The 27,626-nt window shown below is 33.6% G+C and overlaps 1 protein-coding gene across 1 annotated transcript in view; it reads left to right on the top strand.

Moving 5' to 3' along the window:
- Positions 1–1,524: 1,524 nt before the first annotated feature.
- Positions 1,525–27,626, top strand: part of LOC113517064 (ras-related and estrogen-regulated growth inhibitor) — a 36,447-nt gene continuing 10,345 nt past the window's right edge. The window contains exon 1 of the mRNA XM_052895501.1: positions 1,525–1,718. Coding sequence (XP_052751461.1) covers positions 1,631–1,718 — 88 coding nt within the window. The 5' untranslated portion in view covers positions 1,525–1,630. The remainder of the gene's footprint in view (positions 1,719–27,626) is intronic.

The raw sequence follows: 27,626 nt of genomic DNA, 5'->3' as shown, positions 1-27,626 counted from the left end.
TGGCTCAGCTGATGCTATGAGTGTCCCAGTACAATTTTTATTTATACCACTGGGGTGGCAAACAAGCATACGGCCCACCTGATGGTAAGCCGTTACCGTAGCCTATGAACGCCTGCAATACCAGAGGTATTACGCGCGCGTTGCCGACCCTGAAGAAACCTCTTTACCCCCTTTTGAAGAACCCCATGCTGTAGTCTCTTGGGAAAACCTCGGCAGGGAGCTCATTCCATAACCTGAGTGTTCGTGGGAGAAAGTATCTCTGAAACCGCGTTGTACGCGACCATTTAGGCTGTAAGGTATGAGGGTGAACTCCCTGTCGATGGCGAGCCGTACGATGATAGAAAGTGGCCATAGGCATCATATTGAATAATTCCTCTGAGCACAATCCGTTGTATAATGTGTACAGCTGCACAGCGCTGGTCTTTAGCGAGTCCCTCTCTTAACAAAAAATTATGGTGATGGCTTTACGAGTGGTAAAACTTGATTAGATGCCAAATTGAGAGGAAATGACGCTGGAATTCATAACCATACCACTTGTGGCTCGTGTACCTCTTTATAGCTTCCGTATGATTTCTAAACAATTCGACAAAGACGTAATACTGCCGTTCTTATAATGGAATGGTATTCCACCCGCATTCCATACGCTGCCGGGGTATCTATATGTGATAGATAAAGTGAAGAATGAAGTCCAATCAGCTAGCCTACTGTGGTGAGTTCATATGGAATTAACTACGACGGTTTCCAAGTTGTTAGCCTAAAAATCCCTTTGACGACATGTACTTAAAGTTTTGGGTTTTAATTTTTTATATGCTCCTAGTGTTTTGCCCGCAACATTGTATTTGTGGATTTCAGAAGTAGGAAAACCAATGATATAAAGCTTCTAGATGGTGTATCGAAATTAAAAATATACCAGATTTTATGTTAGAACTTCAAAGACAAAACTGTGGAAATAACATTCTATTATGTATAGTAGTTTTTGCGTGACACTGAAATAAACATACATATAGACTAAATTTTAATTATTAAAAAAAATGTTGCTTCTATTAAGTTGCCTCATATTTTCTCAAATACTCGTATCTCCAACGTACATATATCGTTTAATTATTTTTTTATTTTTACATGTTTTAATATTAGTTTAACAATGTTATGATGATGAAAATATAATTCGTGGAAAAAATTATATAAAAACAATTAATGACATATATTTATGTACAATTTAATCATGGAGTAGAATAATGTTTACATAGTAATACGTTACGAGCGTGAGTTTATTTGAACCGTCAATATCTCAACAATCAAAACAGAGTCAGCTGATCGACAGTTTAGTAGGTGTGTAATATTCTAGACAAATTAATCCTCGGCAGAACAAGATCAAGAGCTCGGGTGGCGTTGGCCTGCCGCCACGGACGCGCGTGGCCAGGCCAGGAAGACGGCGTAAACATGCCTATTCGCACGGATCTGATCTTGGCCAGATCTTGACCTATTAACATGGCTACAGATGTCGCTTCGTGTATTTTTAGCTGGCGGGCGACCGGTTTTGTTTCGACTTTGGTGAGTTTGGTGTTCGCAGCTTGTGTGCGCACACGCCGCTTGAACACCGCAACTGCGGCGTTACGATGATTGCGCGACAATGACAACTCGGGGTATCAGAAGGAAGAAGTCTTCGCTTTCTGAAGTGAAATTGGCGGTGGTGGGCGCGCCCTCTGTCGGGAAAAGCGGTAGGTGTTTTTTTTTTTAAATTTGCGAATGTTAAATAGGTGTAATGTTAAAATTGCAAATTTCGTTTATTATTCTCTTATGTAATTTTATTACCATAATTATTATTTTAACAAATATTGTTTATTGAAAAAAATACGTTTTAATTTGGCTAGTGTAACTATCTAAATCAGATTAATGATTACTGTAATAAGTGATGCCAATTATTTGATTAAAAATTACCATTACCCCAAAATTCGTGATTTTTCTTGCACATTAGCGATTTATAAGGTGTTGCGTAGGTAAACAAATCATAAACTCTTATCAGACGAGTACCTATGACAATAATATATGGTTCCATTTCTTTAAAATTTCTATGAATAAATTTAAAAATACAATTACGTAGTTTATGTTTAAAAATGTCAAACAAAATAGAAACTACAGTTTAGAGTTCTCGAGCATATTAGAGGGGTTTTCAGAGTGCTATGTTCGGTGTTGCAGGAGTCCAACGGCTACAGTGCCACTTTTGTAGTATAAAAAAATAATTACATTTTTTTTGGACATAAAAATCACTTATTTAATTGTTAATCAGTAAATGTTATTCGTATATATACAAATTTCTAAGAAAAATTTCGAAATTGATGAAACATGTCCAAGCGCATGTGCGCGTAGCACAAAACAAAATTACAGAAAAAAAAAACTTTGCTAACTTTGGACAGTTCCAGTCAATTGGTATATTTCGTAGTATTTAGAATGGAGAAAGGCATATCCTTCCCTATTTCAAATACTACCTATGCATACCACATTTCCTGACAATTGATTGAGCTGTTAATAAAAGCGCTGAGATAAGCACGATGGGCTAACTGCCTGCCTTTTCATCCTCATCATACCTCACTAGTGCTCTGCCAGTGCAGCTCATTCCATTATCACTCATTAAAAAAAAACAAACAAATAAACTCATTTTTACATTATATACTCGTATAATACTACCTTTTATCCGTGACTTCGTCCGCGTGACCGAGATATGTTACTGACCGGTATAAAAAGCCTATACCTTTCTCCATCCCATATAATACGTGTACACCGTGTGAAAGAAATTATTAGTAATGCTAACTACAAGTACCAGTTCGACCTCCACGTGGTCCCCCCTGGAAACCGACGTGACTAATTTATCGTTGAATTCGTCAAAATGGGCTAACTGATCTGCCTTTTCATTCTCACCAATCATTTCTCACTGATGCCCCGTCGGCGTATACCGATAGTTCAGGCGAGGTTACCATTCCATTATCACCCATTGAAAAAAACATAGATAGGCAGCAGTATCTCTCTTAAAACATTACCAGAACCTAACTACGGTTGCTAACCCGTTTGCCAAACGTGGCAAGTACTGGCAAAACCCCCCAAGAGGGCCAGTGTTCAATAGTGTACAGTTAAGGGCTAATATAATAATCATTTGCCACTCAAGCGGGGCAAAGATGCCCCGTAGATTTTTCAAAACAAATGTGTTTGTTTAAACGCGTAAATCTTTTAAACTATCAGGCGAATTAGAAAAATTAACCTTTTGCTTTTGGTACCTTATTTCTTGAGGAAGGATATAGGCTACTTAATATCACGATATGACCGCGAACAAATTTTTTAGCGAGATACGGCTAGACCTATATTATTCTAACATACTTAAGTATGATTTTTTCATCATGTGTGGCGAAAATGCACAAGTTGCGTAAACTTTTTAAACATATGGCCTGGTTCTTTTGGTATCTTATTTTGAAATGCAATAAATCAAAATATACGGTAAGGAATAGCAACTTTTGTTTGTGTATCAATGTTTACGCATTAAAAACTAAAAGAACGCGCGTAGATGTTCGTAATAAAAACCGAAATGAGTTTCGTGTTGTTGTTAAGGAATTGGTACGGGTTTTGTATCTACTTACTTTCGTATTTTATTTCTCTCCACTCGTTCTTTTAATAGATATTGAAAAAATAATCGGATATTCTGACCATTTTGACCTTGACATCATGAACTTGGTGGTGGTGGTACAGCGGTTTAACACAATGCCTTATATTCTGACGGTTGGTTCGATTTCGGAATAATAAACATTTAGGGGAAAAAGGATTGTTAGTAATGGAGATTGAGAAGCCCATTAATTATTGAGTAACCCCACCTGCGCTAACGGGATACGCTGGCGGGGCACCAGTGAAAGATGATAGATCAGAATGAAAACAGATCAGTTAGCCCATCATGATGAATTCATCAGGAATTAACCATGATAGTTTCCAGGGAGAACGGCGAGGAGGTCGACCTGGTTGGGTATATTGCTAGCAATGAGATTTTCAGTCTCCATTACTAACAATCCCTTTCCCCCCTTAGCTTTCCATTATCACCCATTAAAATATTCCTAGTTGTAACCTACACTATAAAACGCCGTGGCCGGGGGAGCCCATGCCACAGACATTAATGGACACCCCAAAATAAATTTGATGAACCACAAGTGTTGTCTCAAGGTTTTGAATAGGTATTTTGAGACCGGCGCACGATTACTGTAAACCAAATATTTGATACTTAATATTACGAGTAATATAGGATTAGAGGTTATTTTTGTTTGTTAAGTTTACACGGTAACACGACCATCTACACTAAGAGTTGAAACTTTTGATGGAAACGTGGCACTGAATTTATTTTTGAATATCATTATTATTTGTTATTTTATTATTATACTATAGACTATATTATATAATTTGCAATATTTTTTTGTAAAGCTACAATTCGCCAAACAAAAAAAGCATGCAAATCTTGACAGAACTATAACATAAACAAAATACCCAATATTATATCTACTGCACACACATGTTTGTGCAAATAAATTTAACTTAATCCTTAACATACAAACAAAGATATAATTAAGATTTTTCTTCTTATTCTGACGATGATCAGTTGTAATCTATGATCAATGTATTAACATTAATGCCTAGGAGAATATAACTCATATTGTTAAAAAGATTAAATGCAGTTTGCATTTTTAAATGCATATACGACATGGACATATTTATTTGGTTTTCTCCAATATAATTAAATTAAATGCAGTTATTATTATTATGCAGATTTATTGCATTTCGGTTCTTCTAATGTATATCAAAGCTTAACATATCCAAATTAATGAATAATTATTTTTCATATGGTTTAGTGTTTAAGCATTCAGATTCTAAAATTTTTATTTTGTAGGATCATGCACGAGTAATGGAAGGTTTAAAAATAAAAACAAAACTTCTCAATTCTGGGTTGAGGCGAGATAAATTGAAAAAAACAAAGCTAAGAAAATACAGTGATGAACTGATAATGACAGCAATATCAAATACCCTATATTCAACCTTGAATTTCGAAGATCATTTGCCAGTGTAACGTATTTCTGGCATTATTAGGATACACGATTGAGCATCAATATAGAGGGAGAATTGGGTCGCTGACCTGGATTTATATAATCGACCTTACCGTCGTCGTTTGTATTGTTTTCGTGACGACTCGAAGGAATTTAAATATAATTTTTTACCTGTACAAGATAAAATTAGTTGCTACCTCAATACTTTGTTGTACTCAAGTTTGAGGTACGGAGTTTAATATGTAAATGCTGAAACACTCGTAATAAATTTCCCTAAATAAATAGTTGAAAGTATTTTTATAATACGATCTGACAGATTCATTGCTAGCAATATTTCGTATTAGGTCGTCTTTAAATATTAATGTAGTTAATTCAGTGACAGGATCTGATTAATTCATCATTGTCATATGTCTACCCTGCCAGTGTATACCAATAGCGCAGACAGGGTTATTTTGTTAACTTCACGTAAATTAAATATCCCTTTGACTGAATATGAAAAATTTGGTATTTTTTTAATGGGTGATAATGGAATGGTAACCCCGTCTGTGCTATCGGTATATGCTGGCGGTTCACCAGTGAGTGATGATAGATGAGGATGAAAGCAGGTCAGTTAGTCCATCGTGACGAATTGCCACGATGGTTTCCAGGGGGAACCGCCTAGAGATCAACCTGATAGTGTATATTGCTAGCAATGGGTTCATTAGACCCCATTACTAAGAATCCTTTTCCCCCCAAAATTTTGTATTGATATTCACTGTATACAATAGAAACTATATTAATTGTAGGTGTATGTAATGTGTAGGTAATCCCCGGGAAAATTTGGATAAATATGATGGACATTAATCAGTAGAAAGTTAACTTGTCAGTTACACAATAATTGTGCACAATAATACAATGTAAATATTGTGTTATGTATAACTTTAGTTGAAGCCAAAATAACACGTTTACATTTCTTGGGTGTTTACCTCTCTGTCAATCTGTTTATACATGTATCGTGTGAAAACAACGCAGGGGATTTCATTGGAATTTTCTGTATTGTGTATCTAATAACTAATAATTTGACGTTTATGAAAAAAAAATGTGTTTCAATCCAAGTACCAAAAATAATTTTTAATAAGTATTAATAATGATATTATATTAGACTAATAAATAAGGAGAAAGGATATGAAGGTTTGTAATGAATCAACTACTACTTTGTACAAAAGTCGCTTGCTTGGATACCTCTGTCTCATTCGTGTTTCTACCGTAAAGCCGCTGTGTTTGTATAGCTATGTTGCGGTTTGAAGGGTGAGATATGGCAGTGAATTTACAGGGTACAGAGGAATAACACCTAAGTACTCAGGAATGGCAACGCATGAGGGGTATCATGGGCGAAACAGTATACTCTGTTATGTCCATGGTACTGTTCATGTCTATATCCGACGGTTACCACTGTCCATCAGGTGGGCCGTCAGCTTGTTTGCCATTCTAAGTTGCATAAAAAAAAACTCAACTAATTCTAAAAATATTATGAACTATCATCATTATAACTTCGGCTTTTAACTATTCACTGCTGAACAAATGGTTTCCCTATGAGTGGAGTTTTGCCAGTAGTTGCCACGCTTGGCAGACGGGTAGGCAACCGCAATTGGGCTTTTAGAGATGTTTTAATAGGGACATTGCTTAGTCACCTCTTACGACACCCACAGAAAAGCAAGGGGTGGCCTATTCTACCGGGACTAACCTGTCACCAATCTTTCACCTATATCCTACGAAAATTACTATAATGTATATATTTATATTAATTTATCTTTCTGTCTGTCTAAACACTACCCATCTGGGGGGAAAGGGATTGTTAGTAATGGAGACTGAGAATCCCATTGCTAGCAATATACCCAACCAAGTCGACCTTCTCGCGGTTCCCCCTGGAAACTATCATGGTTAATTCCTGATGAATTCATCATGATGGGCTAGCTGGCCTGTTTTCATTCTCATCTATCACCCTTCACTGGTGCTCCGCCAGCGTATCCCGTTAGCGCAGGCGGAGTTACCATACCATTTTCACCCATCAAAAAAAAAACACTACCCATCTTAACTACTTCACTTACCCGTTTTAACCACTTCATCTCTGAGGGGAAGAGATTGTTAGTAATGCGTATAACCAATCCAATATAGAGTATATCAGGTCAGGTCGATTTCCATGTGGTCCTCCCTGGAAATCATCATACCGAATTCTAGGTGTATTCATCACGATGGGCCTACTGACGTGCCTTTTCATCCTCACCTATCAGCCTTCGCTGGTGCCCCACTAGCGTATACCGTTGGCGCATACGAGGCCACCATTTCATTATCATCCTTAAAAAAAACACTTAATCACTTTTGAATTATTTAACGATGTGGTAAAATGTATAATTGAAAAAATAAAAGTCGTTGTTGCTATGCTCGAAATATTTTTTCAATGTTTCCAGAGCGTATAACGTATTTAAAAAAAAACATTGCTAGTGACAGACAGGAATGCAGTATCTGGGAAACCTTTGTTATTTCATCACATTGTTACAAAATAACTGGAACGAAGTTTTGAAATAGTGATGTACTTACCTACTTAGGCACGTATATTTTAGTAAATCAGTCAAGGATAGTAGCAAGTAGGGACTTACCAACGCAACGTAAGGTACAACGAGTTCAATTCGGAACAAAATAATAAGTCGTAAATGCTCCCGTTTCTTCTATTACTTGGTAAGGTCCAATACTGTCGCTAGGTTTTGTATTCGTAATAGATTCTCCACTTTATTCATAAAAATTAAAACGCCTTACAAACCAATTTCAGCTATTGCAGTGTTCTGTCACTTTCTTTTAAATTGAGAATTTAGTGCAGAAGAAACAAAAAACTTCAACAGCTAAAATAGGTTTATGAAAGGATTGACATTTTTATAAATAAGGGGGTAAGGATGGTATCTCGTCTGCTGGTATATCTATCACTTCTGACTAACAGCAAAGCTAAGCGGAATCGATTGCTACGCGAATGTTTAGTTGTACATTTTGATAATTGTCAACTGCTCTGCTTTGCTTGCGAGTGTATGTGAGTAGTCTATGTATACCTTAGGATCTAAAATAGATATTCTTCTAATAAATTTATTATCTCAATAATATAATAAAATATATGTACATGAGAGATATTTAAGAAAAAATAATATGAGGGATTAGATGCTAGAAGAATCATTTTTAGAAATTTTGTCTGTCTGTCTGTTTGTATGCACTAGTGTCAGGCAAAAACTACAGTTTGTGCCGTGGTTTTTGCCTGGTGCTGGAACACTTATATAGTTATAGGACGCAGTAATTAAAGTTGTATTATTAAAGGTCTAACTTTAAAACTAGTGTAGGTTTGAACTTGATATGCCATCTAGTGGTCTTTTTAATTTGTTTGTATATTTCTGAAATCTACGGTTACGAATAAGCGGAGAAAAACTAGTTATGAATAAAGGAAGAACTTATATTTAAAAATAGTATTTGTTTTCGATTTTTAGAGGAAACCAATATTCTAACAGGAAAGGTTAGTTTATAGTTAAATTTACATAACACGTAATCACTACGTGTTAGACTGAAAACTATCGCTGTGTATAATAAACAATACTATGTACATAGACAATATTAATTTTGGCCATTACGCCGTTACTACGTAAGCTTGTCGTATGCATGGTTCTAAAATTGTGATAAATTTTTTGTGTATGCGTATTTATAATAGATAGAGCCTAAAGAAAATTTAAGAATTTTGGGTCCCAGCACGTATGTAATACGAAATTGATTATGAACGCTATCTCTCTCTCTATTTATCCTCAAAGAGACTTAGCGTTAAAAATAGAGAAAAAGGCTTTAAATAAATGGACAGTTCGTAAATTATATTTCAATATTCAATTATCTTGGCTCATTCATTTTACATGACATTTTTGTGTAAACAATAACAGAAGTTTATGAGTAAAATGATGAGAGGGAAATGTTGGCAATTGCACATTTACCCAGTAGTTTGTGGCGTAAATGTTTTATTTGCTTTGTCACTGTGTACTTACTTACTATTATATTTATATTAGTCTATTTATTTTTAATAAATTATAGCAGTTTGTGTTTGGTGTTTGTGCATTAGATCAAAGTGACGATCAAATGACGCTTATTTTTTATCCACAACGGGTTTACCAAAATAACTGTCTCTATAATATCTGAATCTAGATTTTGCATTTTCTATCTACAGTAGCCTAAAATCCTACTAATATTATAAATGAGGAGATTTGTAAAGATGTTTCGATGTTTAGATGATTGAACGGACATAGAATATTTTATATATTTTTTTCAGGCAAAGCCGCGGGAAAGGTCTAGTGCTTTAATGTTAGAATATCTATAATTCTATAATTTTATATTTGTGTTAAATAGATAAGTTTTTTTTTCACAAAAATAGTAATATGTAAATTAATATGGCACTAACATTAATAATTAAACATAATTATGAAAATATTTTTTTAATTCCACTTAGGAATAAGATTATCACGTAACATACAAAGAAAACATTCCTCTTTTGGATGTTGTTTATAAGGGGGTTTAGTAGCCGAAGTCTTGTACGATCAATCTATTTACTATTAATTAATAATAGCGTCGCGTGATACGCTGCAGCACTCTTTTGGCTGAATGCCAACTTCGCTTCCCGTCTAGACCTACAAATTATGCTTTATGATTTGTGTGATATACAAATACATAACGTGTACTTCGTGCCCAAGATTGTGGCCAATGTGGTAAAACAAGTGTGAATAGAACTAGCTTTCCGAGCGTTTTGTTTTAATTTATTCGACTTCTAGACAAAGGGGTTTGCAATTCGTCTGTTTGTGGCTATAGTATAGTTAATTACATACATTGTTTTTTCTTTTTTCTTATGGAATTTAGATTAATAAACAAGGATGGCCCACCTTGTTTATTAATACATACATATCTGTCACGCCTGTCTCACATTAGGGTAGGCAAAAACAATGGAACGCCATGTTTATTAATCTAAATTCCATATTTTATTTTTTTCGATAAATTTGCAGTTGATCGTAGGGTTGTCCACATGAATCAGTGTGTAATATATTAGTATATAAATAACCCATGTACCAAATTTCATTCAAATCCGCTTAGCCGTTTAAACGTGACAGATTAATATAATCAAGCAAAATAATGAATTAAAGAACCTAAGAATTATATTCTTAAATTATCATCTTTCTTTTGAAGTTTTAATTACGATTTTTTGCTGCTCGATTAAAACCCATGCTTATAATACCAGTACTTTTTCTATTGTTTAATAAACTATTTTTAGTATTCGTTGCATAAATACAGTGTGTCAAGTAAAAAAGTAGATACCTACATAATTAATATCGTGTGACGTCAATTCGCCTTTGTGATAAACTTTGATGTTTAATAGAAATTTTAAACAAATCTAAACATTTACATTGTAATGTTTTTTTTAACGGTTCTAAACTTTACACGAATAAATTTAGGTACATGTTTCCATCATCGTAATTAGTACAGAATTTAAGCCGATAGAAGGATGGGCAGTATCGTTCATATCTCTTAAAACATCATTAAAAGCCTAATTGTGGTCGCCAACCCGCCTGCCAAGCGTGGCAACTACTGGCAAAATTTCCCTTTTGGACTTATGTTTAGCAGTGGACAGTTAATGGCTAATATGATGGTGAATCAGTATAGAATTTAGCAAGATATTTAAACAAAGATAGCCTATGTTCTTAGTGTTTAACACCAGCATTCATAACCTTACCTAAGTGTGCAACGTTGCAATTTACAAAAACAATTTAAAAAATTTCAATGTTTCTGACCGATTATTTAAAATATTCTCTACTAGCGATTAACAACGTTTATCATGTAAAAAAAAATATTATAAATCTATCTTTTGGATTTTTTTGTATTTGAAAAATTTTGAAGCAAAATAGGAACTAAATGTAAAATTTATATTATAATTTTATTAATATTATGATTATCTATTCACTTAGCCACCGTAATGCATAACTAACCATTTAAAAGTTGTTTAAATTGGATATATTATATATTCTAATAATATTATACAAACAGGTTTTATGTAGGATTTATACATCTTGAAGAAATCCATCTGTTTTTTTTTACAACTTAGAATGGCAAACAATCTGACGGCCCACCTGATGGAAAGTGGTAACCGTCTGTAGACATGAGCAGTACCATGGACATAACAGAGTATACTATTTCGCCCATGATACCCCCCATGCGTTGCCATCCCTGAGGACTCAGGTGTTATTCCTCTGTACCCAGTAAATTCACGCCATATCCCACCCTTCAAACCGAAACACAGCCATGCAAACACAACTGCTTCACGGTTGAAACACGAATGGGACGGAGGTACCCAAGCAATCGACTTTTGTACAAAGTGTCCCTCTGGTAGTTACTGTTTAGTTAACAATTCCTATATAGAAAAGTATCTGTCTTGCAAATTAGTTAATAATATTGGAGTAAGTATATTTATATCCACAAGTAAATAGATACTAAAGGGAACATTTCTCAAACTATGCTTTGTGAAAATTATGAATTGAAATAACTAAGTATGTTTTAATATGAATTACCGTAATAAATTAATCTTATCAATATAATGAAATTGTAACTAAACGCAGCTTATACATGGGTGGTTTTTTAGATAATTTGTCTGTCTGTTTGTTTGTAGGTTTGTTCCAGCATTACACAAAAATTACTGTACCAAACTGGATGCGATTTTTATAGTTGTGTTTCTGAAGGTCAATTTTCAATCTCATGTATTTTTTTATACAACCACTAGAATTGGTCTACTACATTGATTTTCCTACTTGTGGAACTAGACGTATGAAGCAGCGGGCAAAATGCTAGTGCGTATTATAACAAATTATAATTTTCCCCGAAAAACAAAAACAACTATTTTAATCGTGATAAAATATAAATATAAAAATATTAAGCCGACCCATTGTATTTTTGTTGCAACGGATGCTCGATTCGAAACTTGTAAATACAATGTAGTATTATAGATATAATAGTAACATGCGTATTGGTGTAGGTACATTATTAATTTAAAGAATGCACTGCGCTTAGATAATAGGTATTATAATCATAATACGGTTAGATTTTAATTGTCCATTATCAAGATCTTTTGTATCTTGCAGTCAAACGAAAAAATGTTAAAAAAACTTAATGTTAAATGAATAGAACATTCATTTTATAGAGAAAAATTATTGGTGATTCGCGACTTATTCGCGATTTACTGCGCTTGCCCATATGGGGTTGCCACTCAAGAGCCTTTTTTTCCCATCGGTTGTTGGTTCTTCGAGTTCTATGTGACCAGCCTATTGCCGCTTCAGCTTGCATAAATTTAGATATATTGGGACAATTGATTAATTTAATAGTGCACCACCTACACAATTAGTATTTGACATTCAATTTAAAATATATTTTGACAATGAAAATGTATTATCTACATTTTACTCTCCTATTACAATACTGTGCCAGCAAAATCGTACGAATTCGTGCCCAGCGGGTTCATAAATTTCAAAAGCACCCATTGGCAGTCAAACCTTGCAACAACATAAAATAATGAACAAGTAATAAAATGTTGTGTATTTTTATGAAACAATACGAGTATTATTGGCAACAAAATATACTGTAACACAATGGAGACGTCGATCAAATGTAACCTGCTTCATTTAAAATGTAACAATTTCGCGTCCAATTACCAGTGGCTACCGTTACAAAGTCATTCGACGTATGTACTCTAAGACTACGTTTAGCGATGAACTATTTCTGTAGTTCGCCCACTAAAATTCAAGTATTTCTAGATATTAAATTGTTACGGTATAAGCAATATGGTGCTACGTGATTTTATTGAAGATTGATTTAGACTTGTCTAAAGCGTAATGCTGAGGTTTAACATACTGCCTCACCTTCTATCGGTTGCGGCTTCGATGCCCGTGTACTTTATTAATGGGTGATGATGGAATAGTAACCCGCCTGCGGTATAAACTGGCGGGTCACAGTGAGTGATGATAACAGTGCAGTTAGCCCATCGTGATGACTTTAAATTCAGCACAATGGTTACCAAGGGGATCACGTGGAGGTCGACCTGGTTGGGCATATTGCTAGCAATGGGGCCCTTAGTCTCCATTATTAACAATGCTCGATCACTAAACAAAATTAAATAAGAAATACTAGACGGAGCTGGAATCGAGACTCGTGGTTTTTGTTGATTATTTTGTAACTAAAGATAATTTGTAGTAAAATTTCAAAATTAACGAGTGGTTTTTATTATTTCTAGTTTATTGCTAGTATGTTTTTTTTCTACAAAGTTGTACAATATAAGAGAATAAAGATATAAAATTATAATAAATTTATTACTACAATATTAATTGGCTTTAGTAAAATTTTATTATTTTTGGAATTAGATTTTTTTTTACAACACAGGGGCCAATCGAGCATACGGCTCACCTGATGGTAAGTGACTACCGCCGCCCATGATCACCCACAACACCAGCGGCATTGCAGGTGTGCTGCCGGCCTTTTAAAAAAGGAATATACTATTTTCTTGAAGGTTATTTTGTCGTATCGGTTCGATGGTAGATGTTACTGTTTCTCTAATATGTGTAGTGATATTTAAATGTCCATTCAAATATAAAACAAAAAAAAAAACAATACAAAATTCCATTAAAACCAGTCGAGCGGTTTCCGAGATTAGCGTAAAAGACAATTGTGATAATATATATATATATATATATATATATATATATATATATATATATATATATATATATATATATATATATATATATATATATATATATATATAAGATAATACCTACTAGTGTTCTATGGTAAAATTAATAGAATGTTATATATATATTTCATCATCATCAAAGTCTTCTGTGCCCGCCGAATGATGAGGGCGGGCGAGGTAGGGGTCTCGGGGCTAACCCCATTAACCCAGCTTTAACTACGGAGGCCACCGCCTCCGGGTCAATAGGTTTTAAGCCGACATACACGGGTGGTATGTGTATGTCGGCGTGGCGTCTTTAAATAATTTTATAGAAGGTTAAAAATGAGTGTTTCCCAGAGTGAGTTATATGATATTGCGTAAGACGACCTCGTCAATCGTAGATATGTATTTGTATCAATATCATCGAGCTGTGTTTATTTGTCTGACACAGATTCCAAAACTTGGTACAAGTATTATCAGGAATTTAGATAGAACACACGTACATATATTGAATTCTACATTTGAAAATGCGCGTACGGTAGGTACTCTGTACGTTATAACACGACACGGTGACAGGTTTTTTTTATTATAGGTGATAATAACCCCACCCGCGCTATCGGTATACACCGGCGGGGCATCAATGAAAGATGATAGATGAGGATGAAACAGGTCAGTTAGCCCATCGTGACGAGTTCAATGAGAATTGTTCACGATGGTTTCCAGGGGGACCACGTGGAGGTTGACCTGATAGGGCATATTGCTAGCAATGGGGCTGTCAAACTCCATTGCTAACAATCCCTTCCCCCCGGTGACAGGTTATTAAAACCATGGAGAAAAAATACTCAATCTTAACAAATCATTCATTGATCGTGAGAAGGTATTAATTATTATCATTCTATTGACTTCAATGTCCTGAATTATAAATTCCCGTAGTTAGTTCTTTTAAAGCAAAATTTTCCTGAATGTTTGCAATCCCGTACCATGGTTATTACACGCCGATTTTTTAATGGGATACATGAAATGGTAACTCCGTCTGCGCTATAGGAATACTCTTTGAGAGGCTAAGCGCGGAAAATGGAGTCCTATTTCACATTCACATATACACAGAGGAATACTCGCACTCTGATGGAGTAGGTACTAGTGGATATTTTTTATTTAATGGAGGATAATGAAATGGTAATCCCGTTTGTGCTAACGGTATAGGCTAGTGGGGAACTAGTGAGGGGTGATAGATGAGGATGGAAAGACAGGTCAGTTAGTCTATCGTGATGAATACACCAGGAATTCAGCACGATGGTTTCTAGGGGCATACTAGTATAGTATTATATTATATGTGCCAGGGAGGGGGGGCACGATCGACCTGATGGCGTATATTAATAATGGGACTAGTAACCCAAATTACTAACAATTCTTTCCCAAAATTTTTATCCAATTAAGTACCTTAAATACATTATCCATTTAATATAGATTAATAGGGCCCTTTACAGCATATAATTTATAGAATATTTCTGAAGATATTACAGATTTAAAATGCAGGGACATAGCGGTATGACAGTACCGGCCCGGCTGCGCGGCTGTGCCTGTTTAATAGCGCGTTGAAGGCCGCACTTCCCCTATAGCACTTTATCATGTTTGTATTGTCTAATAACAAAAAAGCTGTAAACGTTGTTTATAAGGACATTCTGTAGTAGGTATATTTAGTATCAGCATTGCACCGGTGCGAAGCCGGGCTGGGTCGCTAGTAGATTATAAAAAAATTCCAGATACATAAAATTAAAAGAAATAATTATTGTAGACAGTGCAGCTGATTACATTTATCGATAATATGAAATTGTATATATAGACTTAATATTTTAACAAATTTTTAACGCATTTAACTAAAAAACATCACCGAATAAGAAATAAGTGCATAATTTGGTTGTTTGCGTTTCCATTTTTTATTTTCCAATTGTACATCTTGAGTTTTTTGCATATCAATGTGTGGATTATATTTATTCACACTTGAACGGCAATGCTTTGGTTTTGCTAATGAAGCCGTAATTGCATTTTATGAGGAAACCATTCTCAATTTAGATGAATTGCAATATTCAGCATAGGATGTTTACAAAACGTTACTACAAACAGAATGTACACTTTCGATATCGGAAGCCGTGCCCTTTGAACATAAATATTAAACAGTTTTGAAAGCTGTTCATTGATCCCTAGAGTTTATATTTTCCTATGAAAGTGTTTGTTTGTATGTAATTATATGTATGTATGTGTGATCCTGGAATAGAATAGGCCACCCCTAACTGTTTTTTTTTTAATCAACTTAGAATGGCAAACAAGTTGACGGCCCACCTGATGGAAAGTGGTAACCGTCGCCTATAGACATGAGCAGTACCATGGACATAACAGAGTATACTGTTTCGCCCATGATACCCCCCATGCATTGCCTGTATACCCTGTAAATTCACGCCATATCCCACCCTCCAAACCGAAACACAGCCATGCAAACACAACTGCTTTACGGTAGAAACACGAATGAACACAGAGGTACCCAAGCAATCGACTTTTGTACAAGGTCTCCCTCTGGTGGTAAGAGTAGATTCTCAAAAACAAAATAAAAATGGTAAAAATTCGAGATAAACAGTCATGCGATGATCATAGATAGGATAGTATGTATCAACATCGGAAATGATGCGTAATAACTTTTCAACACGCTCTCAGATTGATCTGTGTCTATAAATACGTAACCAAGTCGCAATAATCCCGAGAACTTGACTGTTATATTTTTAAACTCAAATTATTTTTATCAATACTTTTAGGAGTGGGTAAATAAATAAATCATAATCAAACTTAGGGAGAGGAAGGAAGGGATTGTTAGTGACGGGTCCAACAGCTTCATTGACCTTCATGCGGTTTCCCCTGGAAATCACCGTGGGCTAAGCTTCTTCTTGGTATCCCGCCAGTGTATACCGATAGCGCAGGATAGACAGATAGATAATTTATTTGCATTACTTACAGCACACAAATTACAACATATATAGATATACATAAAAAGCGAGATGACATAAATGATTAAAAAAAATACAATTTTTCGTTTGTGTGTGTGTGTAACAATTTTAGTAGATCTTTTACTATTGTACTAGACAACTGTTAAACATATTTACATTTTTCGTAAATATATACATAAAAATAATACATAGAAAATATGCAGACTAATTAAAACTAATAGGGGGAAAGTGATTGTTAGTAATGGAGACTGAGAATCCTATTGCTAGCAATATACCCAACCAGGTCGACCTCCTCTCGGTTCCCCCTGGAAACTATCATGGTTAATTCCTGATGAATTCATCATGATGGGCTAACTGGCCTGTTTTCATTCTCATCTATCACCCTTTACTGGTGCTCCGCAAGCGTATACCATTAGCGCAGGCGGGGTTACAATTTTCAACCATAAAAAAAAATACAAACTAATGTACCTATGAATACAAATGTACTCTGCGGGGATCGAACCCAAGACCATTGGAAATTAAACCAATAAGGTTGTCATATATTATCAGGTTTTTTAATAGTATTTAATAATTTAATAGTAATTAATACATATTTTTTAAATATTTGACAATATTTTAAATATATGTATCTTCATCAATCTCCATTACGAATATTATAAAGCTAAGCGTCACTAATAGTTAAACGAAAACTCTTTTAAATTCTGACATTACGAATACAATATTAAATTTATGACTGCTGTCTACTTTATGAAATGGTTAAAAAGTTTAAAAGCCACAACTATTAGTCAACATAATTAACATTTGACACAAATATAAATAGCCACATATATTACTGTGTAACTATTATAAAACTATTAATTTTATTTATAAAATCCGCTAACAAGTTTAGTCGGTGAAGGAGCGTAGACAGACAGATCACCCACTTTTGAAGTGCCCGCCATTACTTTGTGACAGATTTGTGACTCTGTTACAGTTTTTTTTCAGTTGTGTACGACTGGAAAATATCCACTGACTTTGTTATAATCTGTATTAATATTACAAAGATTTGTTTGTTTTTAATGGATAAACTCGAAAACTATTCAACCCATTTTAACGACATTTTTACATATAGAAAACTATATTATCAGCGATTAACATGTATTATTTTCGAAAATTCTATCCGCACCAGATCTTTAGTAATATCGATCTGAAAATAAAGATGTATGTTTGATATTCGTGAACGGATTGCATTGAAATGTTGTACATAGATGGAGTATTTAGTTTTAGTCTTGCGTAGGATATTTTTATTCTGAATCACGTGAGCAAATTTGGGAGTTGCAACTAGTAACATTATAATCGATGATGTCCATCAACTATCTATTTTCTATGATGTGGGTTTTTGCAGAATCTAATGCTAAGCTATATTAACTAATATAAGTAAGGATACAACAATCCCTTAGATTATAGAATGTCTCCATAGAAATACTTCAAGAAAAACGGGTCAAATATTTTATACAGTTTTGCCTGATAAATAGTTTTGAGTGATTCCTTTATAACTTATATATTTAATTTGTCTTATAATTTCTGCATCTTTTTAATGCGTAAACACTCATTTTATTTATTAAATAATACGTCAAGATACATTTTGTGTTTTTCGATAAAAAAACGAATCAGCTAATTTGACAATTAGCTGACCAAAAATTAAGCAGTTTTTAGGCTCGACGCTCTATCTGTTTAATCTAAGAACAATCCTTAGCAGTTGTTGCTTAGATATTGTTCCTCGATGCAGTGTTTGCAACAAAGAAGATCGATTAGTTGTAACTTCAAGACGGCAAATGCTAATAAACATATTCTAAATGTCGTAAAATAAAACATATACTAGATTTTAAGTTAAGGCAATGTGAAAATCGCATCTTATTTGGTGGAATATCTTTTACGTGATGTCAGAACAAACATGCATATTGGCGACCGGGCGGTGCAAAACTTTTTAGATGTTATTATATACATATTTACTTTTAGAATGTTCTTATTTGTAATTTCCATTTTGTATTTTTTGACAATATCTGCTCCTTGCTTACTTGATCACTGTTAATATTTTTCTCTGCTAAAATCCGTGTCTATATCATTTACCATCTCATCACAATCCATAGCTCCGCAATAATATAGACAAACAGACTGAAATATTTTTTTAAATTATTATTTTAGTATTTATTGCTTTTATTAAGACCCTTCCTGTAATATTTTCTAAAATATGCCCCTTGTACCTACATACATGCAAATAAATATTCATTCATTCATAATCTACTTATAATCTTTTGATATTAATAATATTAGTAAGATCAACAGTAGTGATCAAAAGCAACTCCGTCGTGCAACAAAAACAATCTGACTGTATTTGACATTGACGAATTTTCCTAACTCTATATTTTTATTTCAAATACGTGCTAATGCACACAAATACGCACAATACACAATGTACAGTCTATACAAAAATAAGCCGGCTGTTGTTTTACATAATTTTCAACAAAGGAATAATAAACATGTCAACTATTGATCAGAGTAAATAAACATTAGTAGCGGTTAAAAATATATCTTCAACATTACAAATGAGATGGAGTTGTTGTGTACTCGTATATTCTTGGATGTAAATTCAAATAACAACGATTTTTCTTGTCATATCTTTCGTGTTTTTTCGTTAGTGTTAATTGATGATAAACATTAATTATTTTGTTTCACTTTCTACGTTTTTTATCATATTAGTAATAATAAAAAAAAATACTAACTTAAAAAAATACTATTTAAGAAAATTGTCCTAGTACTTAATACAGTATATTGGGGAGAAGGGATTGTTAGCAATGAAGTTAGACAGACCTTCACGTGGTTACCCCTGGAAACCATCGTGAACAATTCTTGTTGAATTCGTTACGATGCGCTAATTGACCTGCTTCATCCTAACCTATCATCCTTCACTGGTGCCCCGCCGGTGTATACCGATAGCACGGGTGGGGTTTACCATTCCATTAACATCCGTTAAAACAGTACAGTATATAGTACAGTACAGTATATTGGAGGAAAGGGATTGTTAGTAATGGAATCTAACAATTCCATTGCTAGCAATGTACCCTATCAGATCAAACTCGCAGTTCCCCTTGGAACCATCGTGGTTATTTCTCATGAAATTCTTCATGATGGGCTAACTGACCTGCTTTCATCCTCGCCAATCACCTCTCACTAGTGCTTCGCCAGTGTATACCATTAGCGCAGGCGGGGTTATCATTACATTATCATCCATTAAAAAAATATAGTATATTGGGGGCGGAAATTATTATTAATAATGCAGAATACCAGTCCCATTACTAGTAATATACCTTCTCAAATCGACTTCCACGTAGTCCTTCTTGAAAACCATCGTGCTGAATTGCAGGTGTATTCACCACGATGGACTAACTGACCTGCCTTTTCATTCTCACCTATCATTCCTCATTGGTGCCCCACCAGCGTATACCGTTAGCGCAGGCGGGGTTATCGTTTCACTATCTTACATTAAAAAAATACAGTGTTTTTGTTTTTATATAGGTTTAAATAAATAGATGCAAATGAATTATATATATATATATATATATATATATATATATATATATATATATATATATATATATATTATTTATTAGCATCTATTTATGTAAGTATATTCCTATTATATTGTTTATACTCCGTTTAAATTTATCTTTAGATATTTTTCTTCCTTTTTTAGTATTATTATTTTTCTGTTACGCCTTGACCAGACAATTTCAATTATTTCTCTCCATCCTAAAGATGCCTATAAGAGATTGCTTTTTAGCGATAAGGTTATCCAGTGTTGTCTCTTTATCTTGCTTTGATGTAGTTCATTTCACATAATTAATTTTTTACATTTAATTATTCATTTTGCTTGTGTACATACTGTTAATTTTTATAATCTGTATCATTCTTAGAAGGAAACAATAAAAAGTTTTCATTAGTTCATTCATTAGTTCTCGTAACTTGTAACATTTATAACTTCTCATCCTGATCCTTGGTGCTAATGCATCTTTGAAAGTTAGATTAAAATCTTTATTTTATTTCGTTTCCTAAATGATCCCAATCTTTTATATATATACGTCCTCGATGTGACGCTGAAAGAACATCATTGTATTTTTGTATTAGAAAATAAAAATATCATTAAAACAGTCTAAGGTGTCACATAAGGGCACACTATTCTGAGGTCATTATTCATAGGTCTTTTCACATAAGAAGATATTAGCTTAGGTACTGTGTATATAACTGCAATGGAGTATTAAGAGTAAATTACTTCAATGATGACAACTGACCGAGTGGCTTGATTGGAATCAAAGATGAAACATAAGAAAATAATGAAAGGAAACTGAGATTGTTGTTTATCTAAGGTTGGCACAGAATTTATAAAAACAAAAAATAATAATAACGATATATGCGATGATTCAAACTGTAGAAAGGAGATATATCTTTAATCTATGACGAGTGCAGGTAATTTTTTTTCATAGATTAAGCATACTTCTATGCATATTTTGAATTCCATTTTCAAATTATAATATTTATTTTTTACTTTAGTACACGCTGTTGTGTTAAAGAAAAATAAAATAAACTTTTGTTTATGTACACAGAGTATAATAAATTATATGAACAAGATATAGGTATGCCATGTAACTTGTAGTGACAAATTACGCGTACCTAAAGTGTAAAGCGTACCTAATAATAACATCAAAACATATTTTGCGTTCTATGTACCTACGATATTGAATACCATAACTTCCCACACATTTGGAACGTGTTATTTTTAACGTTACGGACTATTATACGTTATTTGTTATATGTCAGCTCTAGTTTGTGTCTAATATGTTGGATTATTTGAAGCGGTACTTTGTTTTGTAAGCTGATGCTTTTTTTTTTATTGAAAAATCAGTTCGCGCTTGGTTTTGCCTCATTTGATGGAATGTGACGTAAGATCTAAGGTGAAACGGGCTTATCCAGAAGATGACTATTCGACTTTGATTTGAATAGACCGAAATTAGTTTTTTTTTTGTTTTTTTTTTCTAGTTTAATAAGTTATTTTCTAGATTGTATTTCTCTACGAACACAAAAACAGGAAGAGTATTCAAGAAGTGGAACGGCACTTGGTGTTTGGTTAACACCAAGCTCTTTGTAAACTAAGATTACTTAGTTCAAATTAGTGTGGTTTACCACAACGTTAATACAACTTCATTATACCCATAGATGTGGTTAGAGTCACATGCATTATTCATTGTATTGCAATTATGGTGAATGTAACTTGTTCACATTTCTGAATATATTGAAACCCCATGTGGTGGGTAACGATCCCCCCTCCCTTCCTTCATTTCTCGTTTATCTAGATTATAATATACCCTATTGGGGGGAAGGGATTGTTAATAATGAGATCTAACAACCCCATTGCTAGCAATATACCCTATCAGGTCGACCTCCACGCGGTTCCTCCTGGAAACCAAGTGGTTAATTCTTGTTCAATTGATCACTACGGGCCAACTGACCAGTCTTCATCATCACCTTTCACCCTTCACTGGCAGCCTGCCAGCGTATGCCGATAGCGCAGGCGGGGTCTACCATTCCATCTTCATCCATAAAAAAAATACCCTATCATGTCGATTCCACGCGATTCCCCTGAAAATCATTGCGAGTAATTCGTTATCTGAGTTTATCTTTGTATGATTTACCATTTTATATCTCTTATTAAAAAAAAAAAAAACTAATTAATATATCTACTACAATTATAATGGTTACAACTGTCTAATATTGAAGTAGACAAAAACAATGGAACGCCAAATGCTTGGATTCTAACAAGCCTTCCTCGCTTCCTCTACATTCATGAATCTATTTAAATACGCTAAATATATATGTTTTTGTAATCTCTACTAGATTTTACCCGCGACTTCGTCCACGTGACTGGGATATGTTTTCTGATCAGAATAAAAAGTAGCCTATATCCTTTTCCATCCCAATAGTAAGTGTATGTATGAAATTTAATAATGATTGATTAAGCCGTTTATTCATTATAAGATAATGAACAAACAAGCTCACTTTCACATTCATGATATTAGTAAGTAAGGATGGACGTTTTTAACGGAGTTTAAAAACACAAAATTAGAAACAAAAAAAAAAATCACGACATTTGGCATTAAATTAAAGCAAGTAATTCACTTCTTAATTTAATTAAGGTCGAGCGATGGGCAGCAGCGTCCCTCTTAAAATATTACTGCGGTTGCCTACTCGCCTACCAAGTGTGGCTAATAGTGGTTAAACCCCCAAGGGGGAGGCTTACGTTCAACAGTGGCTGAAATGATGAAGGCAAAACACAGGTGTTTTCATTACTGCGAATATATTTTAAAATAACCAACGTGATGTAACTCTTTCGCCATAAGCATAAGTCCTTATTGTATGTCACTGCACTTATTTTGTGTTGTTGTAGTGTTTGTTTCAGCGCATTGGCCTGAATTTCCACATAATTTAAGACAAAGCACTGACACAAGAACAGAATTTATATTTCATTCTATCACTGCATCTTAGTTTAGTATTATTTTGGAAGGTAGATTTTGGCAGGAAAATAGAACGACAATATACTCCGTATAATTTAAATTAAGCATGAGTATATACTATTTATACTTGGATATATATTTTACGGAGTTGTATTGTATTGCAAAATATTTATTTTTATTATTTATTGTACATATTTTACATTGGATACGGAAATGATCTCTTACAATCAATCTTTGTGAAGCCTTTCACCTGCTTATCGCGACAGAAGGCGTTTTGATCGATCCAATCTTTTTAATTGTAAAAATTGATTTAGAGAATGCCCTGTATATTAATGGTGAGCACCGAGTTTCAGGTCTTGTTTTATAATACGCGACAGAGTTCTAGCGGAATCTTCATTTCTCGCGATAAGATTTTTTGCTTCCTAATGGAGTTTCGATGAATTCTGGCTTTAATAGCATTAACTGTCTTTGTAGTTTTAACAGCAGGCAGCCGCTCCGCTCTTTTCTGGTCTTCGACAGAGGAAGTGATGTTGTATCTGTTGATAGACGATATACAAACATACGGCTGATACGAAACTTTTGAAGTATCTGGAATATGACCGACGGCTCCATACCCATTTTATGCAAGACACTTTTTTTTTACAACACAGGGGGTAAATGAGCGTGCGGCTCACTTCATGGTAAGTGACTACCGCCGCCCATGATCACCCACAACACTAAAGGCATTGCTGATGTGCTGCCGGCCTTTTAAAAAGGAATATGCTCTTTTCTTGAAGGTTAATTACTTAGTTAATTACTGCAATCCTATTTTCTTTAACACCCTATTCCATATTGTAATTTGATAATAAACATGAAAAAATATGTAGAATGGCGCGAAATCGAAAGAAGTTTTTAAAATAATAAACGTGTTCCAAATTCAAATTAATTAAAAAGTTGAAAAAAAGAAAAGTTTCTATGTACCAGTATTTATGGCCAGACTAGTTATATAAACGACATATCCATAGGTACATATATAATCGCTGTATCTTTTCTTCAAGTGCAATAAAGAATATATAAATTTATTCACAACTGGCTCCATGAAAAAAGAGTTTCAGAATAAAATTTTATGATACTTGCTTATTATGTTCATGTACCTAAATATTTTTACCACAGATTTCAGCAAAGAAAGATCTCTTATTGTATCTAATTTTATAATAGCTTTAATTAGGTATAAAATTAGTTTATAATATGAGTTAGAGTTTAAAATATATAATAAACAAAAAAAAATTCAGATTGATGAATTTGGAGGAAGCGAAAGAGGTTTGTTAGAATCCAAGTAATTGGCATTCCATTGTCTCTGCCCATCCTAATATTTTTTTAATAAGACGAATTACCATTTCATCCCGCTATTGGTTTTCGCTGGCCGGGTGTCAGTGAATGAGGATAGGTAAAGATGAACTCAGTTTACGAATTCTCTTCGATGATTTTCAAGAAAAAACATATAAAGGTCGAACTGATAGGTTGTTTTTTGTAGATAGATAGATAGTTTTTATTATTTCCTCCAAAAGATTATAGTAGTAAACTTATTTTAGATACAAACAATTACAAGAAATGTTCATACTGAGAAAACAATGGGCGGGCTTTGGATGTATGTATCTTATAATAAGACCATTAGACTCCATTATAAACAATGACTCCAGGTAGGCTAAGATCTGCTTCTGGGTGTTAGTGATTATATTTATCCTATATTTACCTTAATTTGTTATATTACATCATAAACGTAAAAGTTTGTAAAAATGTTCCTGTTCTGAAGTTTCGACGTTTGGTTATTTATATACTTGTTACTTGTAAAGAAATTTGGTGTATGGACGGGTTTCATCGCGGGTAAAGCCGTAGAATAGAGTTAGTGAATAAATATTTATACCTTTGTGTTCAACACCTACACTGATCAGTTCACCAGCCAAGTATAGATTTTTATCTCTTTGGCCACACAAAAATAAACAAATCGACATTTATCGAGCGTACAGTAGGTCAGATACACGTAAAAACTGCCATCAAATAAACTAATGAATTGGTATACATTATTTGCTTTATTACAATTAAAAACATTTTTTTTTCATTTAAGAGTTTTTTCTCGTCGGTGCAACTAATTCATGCATCTTCTTCCAGCCAGCTCTATCCCAGGCCATATCCTTGATCTCTCTATACGACATGACACCTAGTGTTTCTTTTATCTGTCCCATGTAGTTATTCCTCGGTTTTTTTCTTGACATTTTTGATATAGATATTAATTTTTTATAGACAGAAATTTTTACAACCAAACTTAAACCGAAATATTGATAATTTTTATTTTTAACAAAGACTGATGTTTGTTCGTAATAATACTTATATTATTATTAAAATAAACTTTATATACTAATTAATATGTCGTCATCATCAGCGTCATCATTATCTGTTGTATTATCGCCAAATATATTATATGGAGATTTGATAAAGACATTGCTTCTACTGCAAATATTGTTTACTTGCTTTTGTTTTCTAGTTATTACAGGATATAATCTTATATTATTTTTTTTACTTCAAATTTATGTTTACTTTTTAATATACATATATAATTGAGATTTTCATTTAATTAATTAAATTAATTGATGACTATTATATTTAATTAAATAATAATTTAATTTACTAATTTCATTGGATCCTCATTATCCGGTTATACAAATGTAGCGTAATCTAGAGGTAGAAGTATAATCATGCAACTCTTTAGTTTAAGTGAAGACTAAACGGTTATTTTAATATTACAAACAGACACTCCAATTTTATTTATATGTATAGATGTATAGATTATTTTCTGAAGAAACTTCAAAGGGAATAATTTGTCAACCGTGTTTATTTTTTGGCACCGGGAACAAAATTGATGTCTTTAGAATCTTTATTGTTTTAAATATTTAATTTTTCGTCTATCTTACATGTTTTTAATAATTTAGACCTATATTGAGGTTCGAAATGCAATAATTTATTATTTTAGTCCTCGAGCTGAGCACTTATGTTTATATAGGTCTATTAAAAAGAAAAATAAAATTATGTTCAAAATTATTTTGTCTAGAACTGTTTATAATATTTATAAGTTTACATCTTGTAATAAAAGATGTAGGTATTAGAAGCTTTTCCTGTGACAAAATGCGTTAATATTTTTTATGCAACTTAGAATGGCAAACAAGTTGACGATCCACCTGATGGAAAGTGGTAAACGTCGCCTATAGACATGAGCCATGTACCATGGACGTTTCAGAGTACCATGGACATATCAGAGTATACTGTTTCGCCCATGATATCCCTCTATGCGTTGCCATTCATGAGAATGGTCAGGTGTTATTTCTCTCTACCCTCTAAATTCACTGACATATCCCACCCTTCAAACCGAAACACAACCATGCAAACACAACTGCCAAGTTGAATTGGTTACTAAAGGCCAACTGACCTGCTTCATCATCATCTATCATCTCTCACTTGTACCCCGCCAGTGTATACCGATAGCGCAGGTGGAGTTACCATTCCATTACCACCCATTAAAAAAAATATAAGAGTCTATATTTACTGCACACACTTACACATACACGCGCAAGCACAAATATAAACGCGTAAATATGTAGACACTCGCTAGTGTTTCAAGCTAAGTTTAAGCCAAAAACTGGCCACGCAGCACCCTTATATAACACGAACCTTTTTCATCCCATAATATCTGTACTAACGCTAATAAAATTTTATTTATCAACACACATTAGATTAACTATAATCTCAAATTTCATAAATACAACTCAAACGGTTATTGAGACATTAACGTCTAAAAATCGGTATTTTTACTGACCGACTGACATATAAATCAGAAACCTTACCCACTTCCAGATGAACTAAACAGTTGAAATTTGAATAAAAAAAAACAGTGACTTTTTAATCATTATCATCATCATATCAGCTTTTAACTGTCCACTACTGAAAATAGGCCTCCCTTATGGGGTTTTGCCAGTAGTTGCCACGCTTTAAAGGTGAGATGACAACCGCAGTTAAGCTTTGATGATGTTTTACTCAAAATTGAAAAAGGATCTATAAAATCAATGAACGAATGACGAAGAATGAAATGCATTTTTATACGTAAGTCTAAGCAAAAAGTTGCTTATGTAAAATGTTGCTAATACAATTTTAAAAGGCGCTACTTATTAATATAAATTAAAAATTGCTTGGAAAATATTTCAAATAATACAAATTCATCAAATGATCTCGGCAT

Source organism: Galleria mellonella, unplaced genomic scaffold, assembly GCF_026898425.1.
Source record: "Galleria mellonella isolate WM207_F2 unplaced genomic scaffold, CSIRO_AGI_GalMel_v1 utg28, whole genome shotgun sequence".
In the NCBI taxonomy this organism is placed as follows: domain Eukaryota; kingdom Metazoa; phylum Arthropoda; class Insecta; order Lepidoptera; family Pyralidae; genus Galleria; species Galleria mellonella.
The sequence above is the reverse complement of the archived record's forward strand: the minus strand, read 5'-3'. Positions and strand labels throughout refer to the sequence as shown.